Source organism: Macrotis lagotis, chromosome 1, assembly GCF_037893015.1.
Source record: "Macrotis lagotis isolate mMagLag1 chromosome 1, bilby.v1.9.chrom.fasta, whole genome shotgun sequence".
NCBI lineage: Eukaryota > Metazoa > Chordata > Mammalia > Peramelemorphia > Peramelidae > Macrotis > Macrotis lagotis.
In genome coordinates, this window is record NC_133658.1 from 800,508,447 (window position 1) to 800,521,116 (window position 12,670).

The 12,670-nt window shown below is 42.7% G+C and overlaps 1 protein-coding gene across 6 annotated transcripts in view; it reads right to left on the reverse strand.

Moving 5' to 3' along the window:
* Window positions 1-12,670, reverse strand: part of ARRB1 (arrestin beta 1) — a 112,735-nt gene that overhangs the window by 19,660 nt on the left and 80,405 nt on the right. For all 6 annotated transcript variants that reach the window (XM_074216882.1, XM_074216885.1, XM_074216886.1 and 3 more), the window contains exons 4-8: window positions 11,509-11,553; window positions 9,473-9,666; window positions 5,991-6,050; window positions 3,468-3,535; window positions 1,355-1,490 (exon numbers count right to left, since the gene is read on the reverse strand). In XM_074216882.1, coding sequence (XP_074072983.1) covers window positions 1,355-1,490; window positions 3,468-3,535; window positions 5,991-6,050; window positions 9,473-9,666; window positions 11,509-11,553 — 503 coding nt within the window. The remainder of the gene's footprint in view (window positions 1-1,354; window positions 1,491-3,467; window positions 3,536-5,990; window positions 6,051-9,472; window positions 9,667-11,508; window positions 11,554-12,670) is intronic.

Genomic DNA, 12,670 nt, shown 5'->3' on the forward strand with positions numbered 1-12,670 from the left:
AGCCAGAAGCAGGAAGCATCTGCTTGTGGCAGGTGAAGGTGTGGATGGAAGACCAATGTCTGCTAAAGCTGAACCGCCCACAAATTGAAGTCCTCAAAGCTAGACTCAAATACTATCTCCTGCAGGATACATTCCCTTTTTCCAGCCAGAAATGAACTTCCCTAAACCTCAGCTAGGACTTGAATTCTTCTCCCTTATATGTTCATCTTGTTCTATATCATATTGTTATTACATACACACACACACACACACACACAACACACACACACATATACATGTGTGTTTTATGTCACTGACTGGCAGAGATTGTGGCCTAGAGCCTATCATCTTCTCTCTCTCTGACTCCAGTGCAGGACTTTACACACAATGGATTCCTTCGTTGAATGAATGAATGAACAGTAGGCATATAATAGACATATGCTGATTTGTCTTAAATGAATTCAGTTTCCTGACTCAAGGGATAACCTGGACATCTATCTGCCTCTATTAGCCTCAAAGTTAAAGGGAAGTTAAAACCAAAATTGACAAGTTGCAGGGGGGGGGGGGGTGTGCTACTAATGACTCCCAGAAATCCTCAAACAACTATTTTCAATGAAATGTACTGCCCTTATTTGTTCATAGAACTTTTGGAAAAAAGGAGAAAAATCACAATCCTTCAGTAGAGCTCTGGTTGCCTTCCCAGCACATGGCTATGAGAGGAAAGGATTATCCTGAGCTATCTAATTTAAGGAAGAAATTTTCAATACACTTTTGGAGAGTTTGTGATCCTTATTCACTCATAACATGCAAGGAAATGAAGGGGGAGGAGGAAGGAACAAGAGAATATATCCATACAAAGCAAAGAATCTAAGATTTGGAAGAGAGTTCAGAGGTCATTTATTCTATCTCCAGACTGAATATAAGACCCCCCCCTTCAACATCTTTAACAAATGGTTATCCATCCTCTTTTTAAAGACTTCCAGTGAGGGAGAGCTTGCAACCCCAAGACAACCCATTCTACTCTGGATAACTCTCACTGTTACGAGGTTAGTTCCTTTTATATTGAACTGAATCAATCAATCAGAAAGCTTTTATTAAGCATGTGTTAGGCCCTAGAGAAACACATAATAAAATAATCCAAATCTTATTATCTCCCTATTCCCCTCTTACCCCTAATCTGTCCTAGTTTGGCTTTCTGAAATCAAAAAACAAAACTAGTCTTCCTTCATTGCAACAAAGCTTCAGATATTTGAAAGCAGATATCCTACCCCTACAAAAATAATTTTTCATTCTTGAATTTAAAACCCTGGAGAACCAAGGGCCCTCCCTACCCTAGTTCTTCAACCCTCTCACCTCCAGGGTCTGGAGCTCTTACCTCCTTATCCAGGGAGGCCTCCAAGTGCAAGGGTTTGTCAGACATCAAAAACTGACGAGTAGTCTCAGCAGTAGGCTGGGGTCCAGGCCTTTCCGGGGCATACTGGACCTTCCGAATAACCAGGCGCACAGAATTCCTGGACAAGTCAAGGAGAAGAAGAGGCAATGCCAATGAGGACAGACAGCTCAGTCTTCTTCCAAGACTCCCCAAGCTTCCTTTGACTCTAGAACATTCTCTAGCTCCCCCATCCTCACAGGATCAAGACTGAGCTGCTCAGTCTAGCAATAAAGAACTTGAAGGATCTGAACCTACACTAACTTTCTAGTTTTATCTCCCTTTCAGATACCCCAGACCACATTCCTTCCTCCTCTGTCCTTTTGTTCATACCAATATCGTTGAGCAGAACACTTCTAATTTCTAATTCTCCAAATTCTAGTAACCTTTCCAGGTCTAATTCAAGGACAGCCATGAAGCTCTCTCTCCCAGACCAACAATTCCCTATTCTGAAGTCGACTTCAGAAAATAGGACTTCACAAAGAATAGGACTTGTATCCCACATTTATTCCAGTGAGTCTTAGTTGGATATCTGGGGTCTTCAAGATGCTGTCTTGTTTTTCTCCTGCTGGAATTCCCTCTAGCATAAAGCTAAGAACAGTGCTGATGATGATGGTGATGATGATGATGGCTCACTTGGAGGTAGTAAAGGTTCTCTGTGGGGGATGGGGCATGAGATGGAATCTCAGGGATGAAAGGGGTTTCAATGCTGGAGACAAATTCAGAAGGGGATGGAAGTCTCAATGAGAGGGGTGAGGACTCAGTGAAGAAAATGGAGACTCAGAGAGGATAAGGGGATTCAGTGCTAGAGGCTCAGAGGGCAATGGGCATCACAGTGAAGGGCTAGAGGGAGGACTCAGTGAAGGAAATGGGGGCTCAGAAAGGATATGGGGGAGAGTAGGGATGGGAGAATAACTGAAGAAGAATGGAATTCAATAAAGGGAATGAGGTTGCTCAAAAGAGAAGAATAAAGATGGTGTGTGGTTCAATGGAAAGAATTCTGATGACCTAGGACCTGCCACTCCCTTCCTGTATGACCACAGTTTAATTACTCTTCTCTTCTCTTCTCTTCTCTTCTCTTCTCCCTCTCTCTCTCGACTGTTTCCTCATCCAAAAAATTAGGAAGGTTGGGCTAAATAACTCCCTAAGACCCCCTTCAACTCTAAATCTATACTTCCATGATCCTAAGGGGATAGAAAGGTCAGTCAGGGGAGATGGGCTAATTAAGAAAGGAAGGGAGGATTTAGGGGACTTAGTAAGGGTGTGAAAACCTCTTGATAAGTAAGTCGGGGTGAAGAATCACTCAGTCAGAGGGATAAATACTCAGAGCAGGGGCCGTGGCTGAGGGAAGGGGACAGCTGACTGAGGGTCAATGGTCAGTCCTTTCCAGTTATAACTGTCAACAAAATGATCTGCAATAAGAGAAGTGTCCACCAGATGGAGCAGCTGGCCCATACCACCAGATTCCCTCATATTCCACCCTCATTCATCCACCTGGGCTGCCCAGGAGTATTACTGGCTGCTCCTATTTGGAGTTCATAACCTTAGAATAACAAGTCCCCATCACCACCCAAAGCCTTCTTTCACCTTCTGGGTCCCATTACTTAACCCTTTCAATGATACTGCCATTTTCAGCATGGAGTTCATGTCTATCCTACTTCCACTTCTAGGTCCATATTGTGCCCTTGTGACAAATAGTGCTTGATACCAGTTCCTGCTAGAAGACTCTTCCCAGATGAGTTCCCACTTTTCCTCAATATTGGCTTTGTCATTCCCTGAGCTATGTAGTCCATCCTGAGATGAGGGCTCCCTTAGGTCAGAGGCCATGGATTTCCCCTCAAGTAAGGGGCTTCCAGAATGCAGAGTAGGTGTCTACTACCTCCCTAGATTCAGGTAATGTTTGGAAAATAAACAGAATGTCAAATCCGCTCTAGAATCCACTACAGAGTTACTGAAAATTGACAGAGAACCTATTGTTCTCATCTCCTGCCCAGGATCCCCACCACTACCCCCCACCATATTCACAAGTCCTGTCAAAGAGAATTCTGGTCCTGGTTACCGTTTGTGAGTCTTCTCTTCCAAATTTTCTGCACAAAAGGCCTTGACTTCATAATCCACACCACAGGCCTGAAAGAAGAAGGGATTCAATGGGGAATGAGGTATGCCCCATGTAACAGGTACAAAGGTCCCTCCTACATGTGAAAAAGTGGGAACTGGGGCAGAACTGGGAAAGCACAAAGGTGGAAAAGTCAAGAGGCCTGGGTTCTAGTCCAATGTGGGTCACCTGGGCAAATCACTCTTTGAGACTCAATGTCCTCTTTTGTGAAGAATAGATCACCTCTGAGATTCCTCTGTGTTTAAGGTTCCTTAAGGTTCTGACATTCTATGTTCCATAAAAAGAATTCTTGTTCTTTTAAGCTAGTCCCTCACAGGGTTAACTCTGAGCAGGCCATTTCCATATGGACAGTTTCCATGCCAATTCTACCCCTTAGAGAACCCAAGGCTCACCCAGGGTGAGAGCATGCTTACTAACTTCATTCTGTAGTATTAGACACAAAAATTTCCTGAAACAAATTTCAGGCTACAAAAATCAGCTCTAATGTGCTGGAAAATACAGAAGCAGTCTCATTAGCCTAGAAGATAAGAGCACTGGCAGGTTTTTGACAGATGAAGAAAGTGACCAGAAAATCCCTTATTTTCAGGAGTCTCGGAAGCCAATCACTTAAGGTAAAGCTACAAAAATCAAAGAATGTCAGAGCCAAGAAGGAACTCTAGAACACAAAATATCTGAGTTGAGAGAAGCAACAGGGCAATGAATGATGGAACAACAAGCATAGAATGTTATAGCTAGAAGGGACCTTAGGCCATAGAATGTCCAATACAAGGGACTTTAAGCCTCCAAATGCTACACCTGGAAGAGACTTGAAAATATGGAAGGTCAGAACTTATGGGAAATTTAGAGGTCATCTTGTACAACATCTTCATTTCACAGGTGAAGAAACTAAGGCCTGGGAGAAGGGAGGTGACTTGTCCAAGGTCACTCAACTACAAGCAGGTTCCTTTTCATCCATGAATGCAGGCTACTCTTGGTTTTTCAAAGGCAGGGAGACAGTGGTCCAGATAATCCAAACCACTTGATAAGTCAAAATAAAACCAGGTCTATTTAACTTTGGAATAGATTATAATAATTTTTGGTTATAGAACAGGCTGACTTTGCCAGACTTGGGTACATATCAGAATGAATCCATCTCCTCCAACTAGTCCTTGGCAGATACAAATGGTGAAGATTTCCTCTCTTCCTTTCCTCTAAATCCCTGTAAATCTCTAGCCTGGTTCAAAAAGTCTTCTTTGACTGCCTCAATCTATAAGTTTCCCCCCGTCCTGCACCACAACTTTTCCAAAACCCAAGTCACAGGCCCTCAAAGTCAAAAGGGAAGGGAACACCTAGTCAAAATGAATAGAAATTCCTTCTATAATATCCCCAACAAAGAATCACCCATCCAGTCACTGCTCAAGAACCTCTTCCTTCCCTGATTTCTGTGATGAGAAATTCACTTTCTTTTCAAACAACCCAGTTCCTTTTGTGGGGAGTTCGTTTTTCCTCATATGGAGCCAATATCTACCCCACATGTATCCACCCTATCTCCCTCCTTCTCCCACTGTTCCTGGTTATTCTCCCCCCCCACCCCCACCCCGGCAGTTCTTCTTGCCTGGGCCAGTCCTTCCAAATCTCTCTACCCACCCCCATCCCCCTGAGCTAAAAATCCCCAGCTCCTTGAATCCTCATTCCTGTGAAATAGCATCCAGACTCCTCACTGACCTGACTGGCCCAGCCTAGACCGCAATTTATCAGTAGCACTCCCCACCCAGGTCTGAACACAATCCTCCTAGGGTGGTCAGGCCAGCATAGAAGACAGTGGGGCTGTTACTCCCTCCCTCTAGACACTAGAGTCTTACTCTCTTAGCCCAACTAACTATTCTCTGGTTTTTCTGTTTGGTTTGTTTTGGGGGACAGGGTGGAGAGGATATTTATTTTGTTTTTGGTTTTCCTTTGCTGACTCACATAAGTATGGAAATCCATGAAAAACACCAGGTCTTTTTCACATGAATTGCTGTCTACTCATGCCTCACTGATCTTTTCCTTGGGCAATTGATTTTAAGATAATAAATGTAATCAAGAGAGCATTTTGCAAATGTTTCACAGAATCATGGAATGGTGGAGGCAGAAAATGCTTTAGACATCATCTGCTTCCTAGAATCCTAGTATCAGTGCTTGAAAGGTTCAGAAAGAAAAGTGTTTAATCTATATCTAAATAGAAAATCTTCTCTCACCCTTCCCCAATAAATGCTCATTACAGCCCTCAAGTGATGGGGAGTTCATTAGCTGAGTTAGTTCTATTGCAACTTTGAATTTCACTTCACTAAGCCCTGGTACTTCATATTTCACCCTCATGAAGGTCCCGGGGGCTGCCTAAATTACTCCCATCCTTTTCAGCCTAGATGTGGTCATCCTACTTCCCAGATCTTTGAGGAGATGGTCAAGTACTCCAATTCCAGAAGCAATGAGCAAAACTAGACTTACCTTCCCTGTGTCCTCAGGCCCTGGCTGCAGTGTCACTGAGCACGGCAAGTTTGGAGGGATCTGCAGAGCAAATAGCTCAGGGTTAGCAAAGGCTTAAAATAACAAGCTTCCCTCACTCAGACCTAGTTTTGACCAGCTTCTCTCTGAGGATGAGGGTCTTGTCTCTCCCTCCATCCAGATACTGTCTCAGATATCTTATAGATATCTGTTCTCCATCAGACCAGAACACCATGGTTCACTCTACATTCAAACCAGGACCAGACAGCATTAGAGAAACAAGACTTGGTGCTCTACAGTGGGGATGATGGTGATGGTGATGAGGATGGTGACAGTGATGAGGATGGTGACACTGGTGCTCCTGCCCAGTCTCTCATCTCCACAGCCCTATTGAGCTGAGTAGGGTAAATTCTCACAATTGGGAGAGGTGGTCCTTTCAATGTCTGTACAGATGGATCCCAGGAGGGGGTGCCAGCTTCCATCCAAGGCAGCAGGAGGAAAGGTGTTGATGGCTCTCGAGCTAATTTTAGGCAGTAATTACTGAAATCTCACAAAGCTGAACTCCTTTCTCCCTGCTCCCCATCCCCCACAGGACCCTGAAATCAAGCTATGAATCGGGAAGATGTCAGTTCTGGGCTGGTCTGAACTTGGACAGAATTTTACCCATATAATCTTTCTGGTTCCACCCCAGGATTCCATGTGTGACCTTGGACCTGCCTTTTCTCACTCTCAAGCCTCAGCTTCCCCATCTATAAAATGTCTCTAAGATCCCTCCTAATACTCATAGTACATGCTCTTAAGAGCCCTTGTAGCTGGGAGACTATAGGGCATCATCCAATCTAAGACATCCTCTGTCCTTTCCAACCCTGAGCATCAGTGAAATGAGGGCATGGCTTAACCTCTGATTCCCTCTCTAGCTCTAAATCGATGGCCCTAGGATTATAGGTTAGTTACCTCACCTGGGGACTCATCCATAGAATGAGACGAGTTGAACTGGATCACTTCAAAGGTCCCTTCTGTAAATCTATGACCTAAATCTGTTTCTGGGCATGTTTTTAGGACTGTCACACCAACCAACATTGTTGACTCAATTGAGTCTGTGGCCAAAGAAAATCCCCAGGGTTTTCTTACATGAACTGTCAGTCCAGACATGCCTCCATCATACAGTTGACTCTCTTTATGTCTATTTTATCTAGACTGGGTCCACTCTTCCAGCCGATCAAGTTCTTAGATCAATTCAACAATCCAAATCGTTAGCTGCTGCTTCCCCAAGCTACATAACCCATAAATCTGCTCCAGGTACCATCTCTGGCTTCATACAAAACGGTGACCAAAAATGGTGACCACATTGAGCTGAGTTGAGGGAGGATTTCTAGAACAGACTATCCTCTTTAGTTAGGATGATAGGATTTAGAGTTAGAAGAGCCCTCAGAGACCAGTTCAACATTTTAGGTCTTTATTTTTTAGATGAGATAAATGAAGTCCAGAGGAAGAATCTGTCCAGTCACACAGAGATGGGATTTGAACTTGGGTCATCTGAATTAAAATTCAGGGCTTCTTCAATGTGGTCCTTTCCAATATTCCTTGCTAACTGAATCATTCAGCTTGCCAGCTCTATTCCTAGCTTTCTTTAGACTTTAAAATTATGTCCTCTCTACTGCTGGCTCATCCTTCCTCACCTTGGAAAAATCTATCATTCCTATGTCTAGTTCACCCTAGTATAGCCTCCCATAATGTCCACCTTCCCTTCCACCACTAGTGAGATCCACCTGAACCCTCCATTTTGTAGATGGAGAGGCCCAAGCTAACAGAGGAGCAGTTAGATAATGCAGTGGATTAGATATCAGGCCTGCAGTAAGACTATTTCCTGAGTTTGAATCTAGCCTCAGACACTTTACTAGCTGTGTGGCCTTAAACAAGTCAATTAACCCTGTTAGCCTCAATTTCCTCAGTTGTAAAATTAGCTGGAGAAGGAAATGGCAAAACACTCCAGTATCTTTGCCAAGAAAAATAGGGTCACAAAGAGTCAGACACAACTAAAATGACTGAACCACAACCACCACTAGATCAGCCTGTCTTCCTTTCTCTCCTAGCCCTGTCCTGATTTTCTCTCGGCTTTCTCTGTACAAGGTACCTTCATTTCCTCCCTTCCCCCTTTATAACCCCCTTTTGTGTTCTTGTCTTCTTTGTTGGAATATAAACTACTTAAATGTGTATGAACTTATAGTTAATACATAAATCAAGTGAGCAGAACCAGAAGAACAATATATATATATAGTAACAGCAATACTATAAGGACAACAGCTTCAAAAGACTTACAAACTCTGATCGATACAATGACCAAGTACTACTGACTCAAGATGAAATGTGATCTATCACCTGATAGAAAGATGAGGAACTCAGAATATAGATTAAGACATGCTTTTTGGACATGGCCAGTGTAAGAATTTGTTTTACATGACTATACATGTTTGTAACAGGGGTTTTGTTTTTCTTGCTTTCTCAACTAGAGATGTAGGAGGGGAAGAATGTTAATCTGAAAATAAAATTTAATTTAATTTGCTTCCTTCCTCTATTTTCATCCCCAACTCCATCCCAACTACCACATCTCTTACCCATAGCCCACCATCCCTTTCCCAAAGAGGATATATATATATATATATATAAAAACATCCAGTCCATGTCTCTCTGTCTTATGTAAGCAAGTAATAAACAATCATATATTAAGTACTTAAGTACTTAATTGCCATATTAGCCAAGTAACTGGGATAAAATAGTCCTTACCCTCAGATACCTCACATTCTAACCAGGAAGACACATTGTGATACGATAGCTAAGATATTTCCCTAATCTCCCAGTCTAGTAATCCTGAGTCACAACAGAAAATATGGTTAGTTTGGCATAATCTTTTCTTGAGGAAACCATGTTGTCTCTTGGTAATCACTGCTTTCCTTTTCAAATGCTTAAATGAAAGAGGCAATTTTCCAACTATTAGGTAATGATCAAAAAAAACCAGGTAACTCTCTGCTGGGATCACCCTGTAAATTGCTTCATTTGAAGGAGACAGTGTCTAGATCTGAAAACCAGATTTAATGGGCTCTGCCTTTAAGGAGTTTACATTTTGTTTTTGTTTTTGTAAGGCAGTGGGGTTAAGTGACTTGCCCAAGGTCAACTCCTAAGTAATTATTAAGTGTCTGAGGCTTCATTTGAACTCAGGTCCTCCTAACTCCAAGGCTGGTGCTCTATCCACTGCACTACCTAGATTGCCCAGGAGTTTACATTTTTTTAAATTAAATTTTATTTTATTTTCAGATTCACATTCTTCCCCTCCCACATCTCCAGTTGAAAAAAGCAAGAAAAACAAAACCCTTGTTACAGATATATAAAGTCACCAAAGAACAATTACCAACAATGGATAACTTCCTGTGGATAATAAAATTAGAAAGGAATCTTTGGGGCTAGGAGAGATCCCAGGGATCCCTCACCTCAAAGGTGAAGGGGTAGGCATGCTCTCCCAGTTTCCTGATGAGCCGTTCTTGGAGCCGAGTGAGAGGCCTGTCTTCGGGGGCAGGTGGAAAGGATTGAATGTTGGCCACGAATAGGTCCTTGCGAAAGGTCAGGCCCAGCACATCCAGGTCCTCCCGGCCATAGCGGAAAGCACAGGTCAGAGTCACGTACACTGTGGGGGAAAAGGAAAAGAGATGAATCAGAGAGTGAGTGGGTTCCTTCACACCACCATGAATGCACTCAGACCATCCCTGGGAAGCCAAATCATAGCAAGAAACCCAGCAAAGGGTGTCCAAGTTCTGCAATATCCTAAGAGTGACTTCCTTCTCTATAAGGAGATTAGGAGTGAAGAAGGGGACCACAGACTATTATTTCTTTCCCAAAAGGAAGCAACTAAAGCCTGAGCTCCTATGGATGATCTCACAGAAAAGAGGGTCCCCATAATATTTCCCCACACTGGAAAACTAGTCTGAGATGACAGGGACAGAGGAATTCAAGAAGACTTAGGGGTGATAAGTACCCAAATTCAAGGAGCTTGGGAGAGAATGGAGGAGACTGGAGATACTGGGAGACTCAAGAAGGGAAAGAAGTGAGAAGGGTTAGGGGAACTTAAAGGGAATTATAGAAGATGAAGAAAGCTAATGGGACTTTTTTGAGACCAGACAAGTGAAAAAGGGTCATGTAAACAGGAGTGATATTGATTCCAGGAAGGAAGGATTAGTGAGACTGGAATTCAAAGGAGCCTTCTTTAGTCTCTTCTTGCCATCATAATCCAGTCCCATTTTACATCTGGGTTTGGGTAGACCTGGGTAATAAATAAGGAAACTGAAAGAGACTAAAGAAAATTCAGAAAGTATGATGGTGCTATGGAGCCCAAAAAGAACACTGATAGAGCTGAGGATATAATGGGAGAATTGTCTAAGTTAAGGAGTATTGATCTGAGATTAATCATTTGGTAGAGCTGGATGAAGCTAGAGAAGGTGAGGGGTGGCCAAGGAAACCTGGAGGAAACCAGAGGAAGCCAGAGGAAGTTGGATAAGGTTGGAGGTCACTGCTGGTACTATGGAACCCAATGAGAAAGGCTATTGAAGAGGTCTGGGAGGGTTTAGAAAAGTCAATAGTAATACCACCTCAATAACTAATAACAAGAATAAAAATATTTTGGAATTATGTAGTGCTTTAAGGTTTTCACAGTGCTTTACATAGGTTATCTAATCTGATTTCCCACAACAACTGTGTGAGATAGTAGCTATTATTATCCTCATTTGAAAGATGAGGAAACGGAGGCCTATCTATACAGGGTAACAATGGGGAGAGTCTGAATTGCAGGAACTTAGTGAGGGGTTATAAGCTTTAAAAAAAAAAAAAAGCCCTTAAAGGTTTAGTGAGAATGAGGAGGAAAAGGTTTAGAGAGCCCTTATGAGAATGAACATGAGTTTGGGAGGCTTGAAGTTAGAAGCTGGAAAATTCAGGGGAAGTCCATACGCAATTAGGAAGTAAGAAGATCTATTAGAATCATGTAGGAGAGGACTAGTTAATATGAAGAATAGGAAGGGGGTTCTGAGTTCAGGGGATCTGGTAGGGTTTAAAGGAAGCTAGGAGAGTCTGGGAGTCTTCTGAGAGGAATGGGATTGAAAGGATTAAGGGAAGGGAGAAGAGGCTAGTCTGGTCTGAAGAACAGGTCTTGGTTAAATTTGAATGAAGAAGCTAAAAAAAGGCTAGAATGAAAAAAAGATGGGGGAAGATAGGGTGGTCTAAGGGAGGTATGGCTAAAATAAACAAGGATGAGGATTATTTTCTTCCTCATTTGTGGGCTGGATAGGAGGAAGGGAAGTCAAAGATTAGGGGAGAAAAAAAGGGGGGGGGATGGAACAGATAATGGATACTGAGGTCCCTTGAATCAGAGAAAGAAAGTGTGAGGTCAGGAGCTGGGCTGAACCAAAGAATGAATAGAGAAAGAGACAAGAATCTATACAGAAGAGGTCTGGGAGGAAGGGCAGAGCAGGAGACTTACCTCTCCTCTCCTTGAGGTACTCAGGATCCACCAGAACCACGCCATCTGAGAGGAAAAACACAATGAGGAGGGAAAGAGGGAAGACTAGTCCCAAGAGCTCCTTAACTATTTACTCTGGAACCCAAACCTACTAACTAGACTACAGGCACCCAAACCTGAATTCACCATCCAATCTCACCACCCCAATCCCAAACTCCCAGCCAATCACATCATCCTCTCCTTGAATTCAACAATCCAGGCTACATCTAACAACCAGACTTTAGATCTCAATTCCATTAACCCAACCCCAAATTCATACGATGAAAGCTCCTTAATTTTTGTTTCTATATCTAGCAGCTAGCCTGATATATGATTACTAATTAATTCATACATGTTCAATTGGATTGAACTGAATTGAATATACCATCTATCCTATACCAACCCTATATTTGCCATTACCGCTCTGAATTTAGCAATCCAACTCTGGGTCCCAAACCATTAACCAATAATGAACTCTCACCAATACTATTATAACCCCATCTTCACCTGTCCACCAATCCTGCCTTAAACTCCAATCCCACCAACCCTGCTTTCAAACCCAACTCCTCAACCCCATCTGAAACCTACCGTCCCTGCTACAAACTCCAATCACTCCAGTACCACCAATGTCACCAAAACCTCATCAATCCCAACTCAAATGGCAATCCCACAAACTTACCCCAACCCCAAATACATCATCATCTTCACAATGAACCCAACCTATACAAACCCACCATCCTTACTCAGAAGTTCAACCCCTTCATCTACCAATCCTTCTCCCACCTCAAATCTCCTAACCTCTGACCTTGCTATCCTGACTCTAGAGCTATCAGAATCCCAGATTGCTAGAGATGGGAGGATCTGAAGAAATTATCTAGTGAAGCCCTACCTTATGTTATATATATGAAGAAATTAAGCTTCAGGACTTGAAGTTATATTTTATACTTCTTTCTTATATACTTGTTTTATACTTTCTTATACTACCCTGAAAACTGTACTCTCTCCAAACATGCCAACTCTTATCTTGACCTTGCTGACATCCCTCAAGACCCATCTTGGAAGAAACCTCCCCAGAAAGTCTCCCAAGGTCCCTCTTCTCCAATATCTGTGAGTGATCTCTTCCTTCAGTTTTCATAAGACTTCA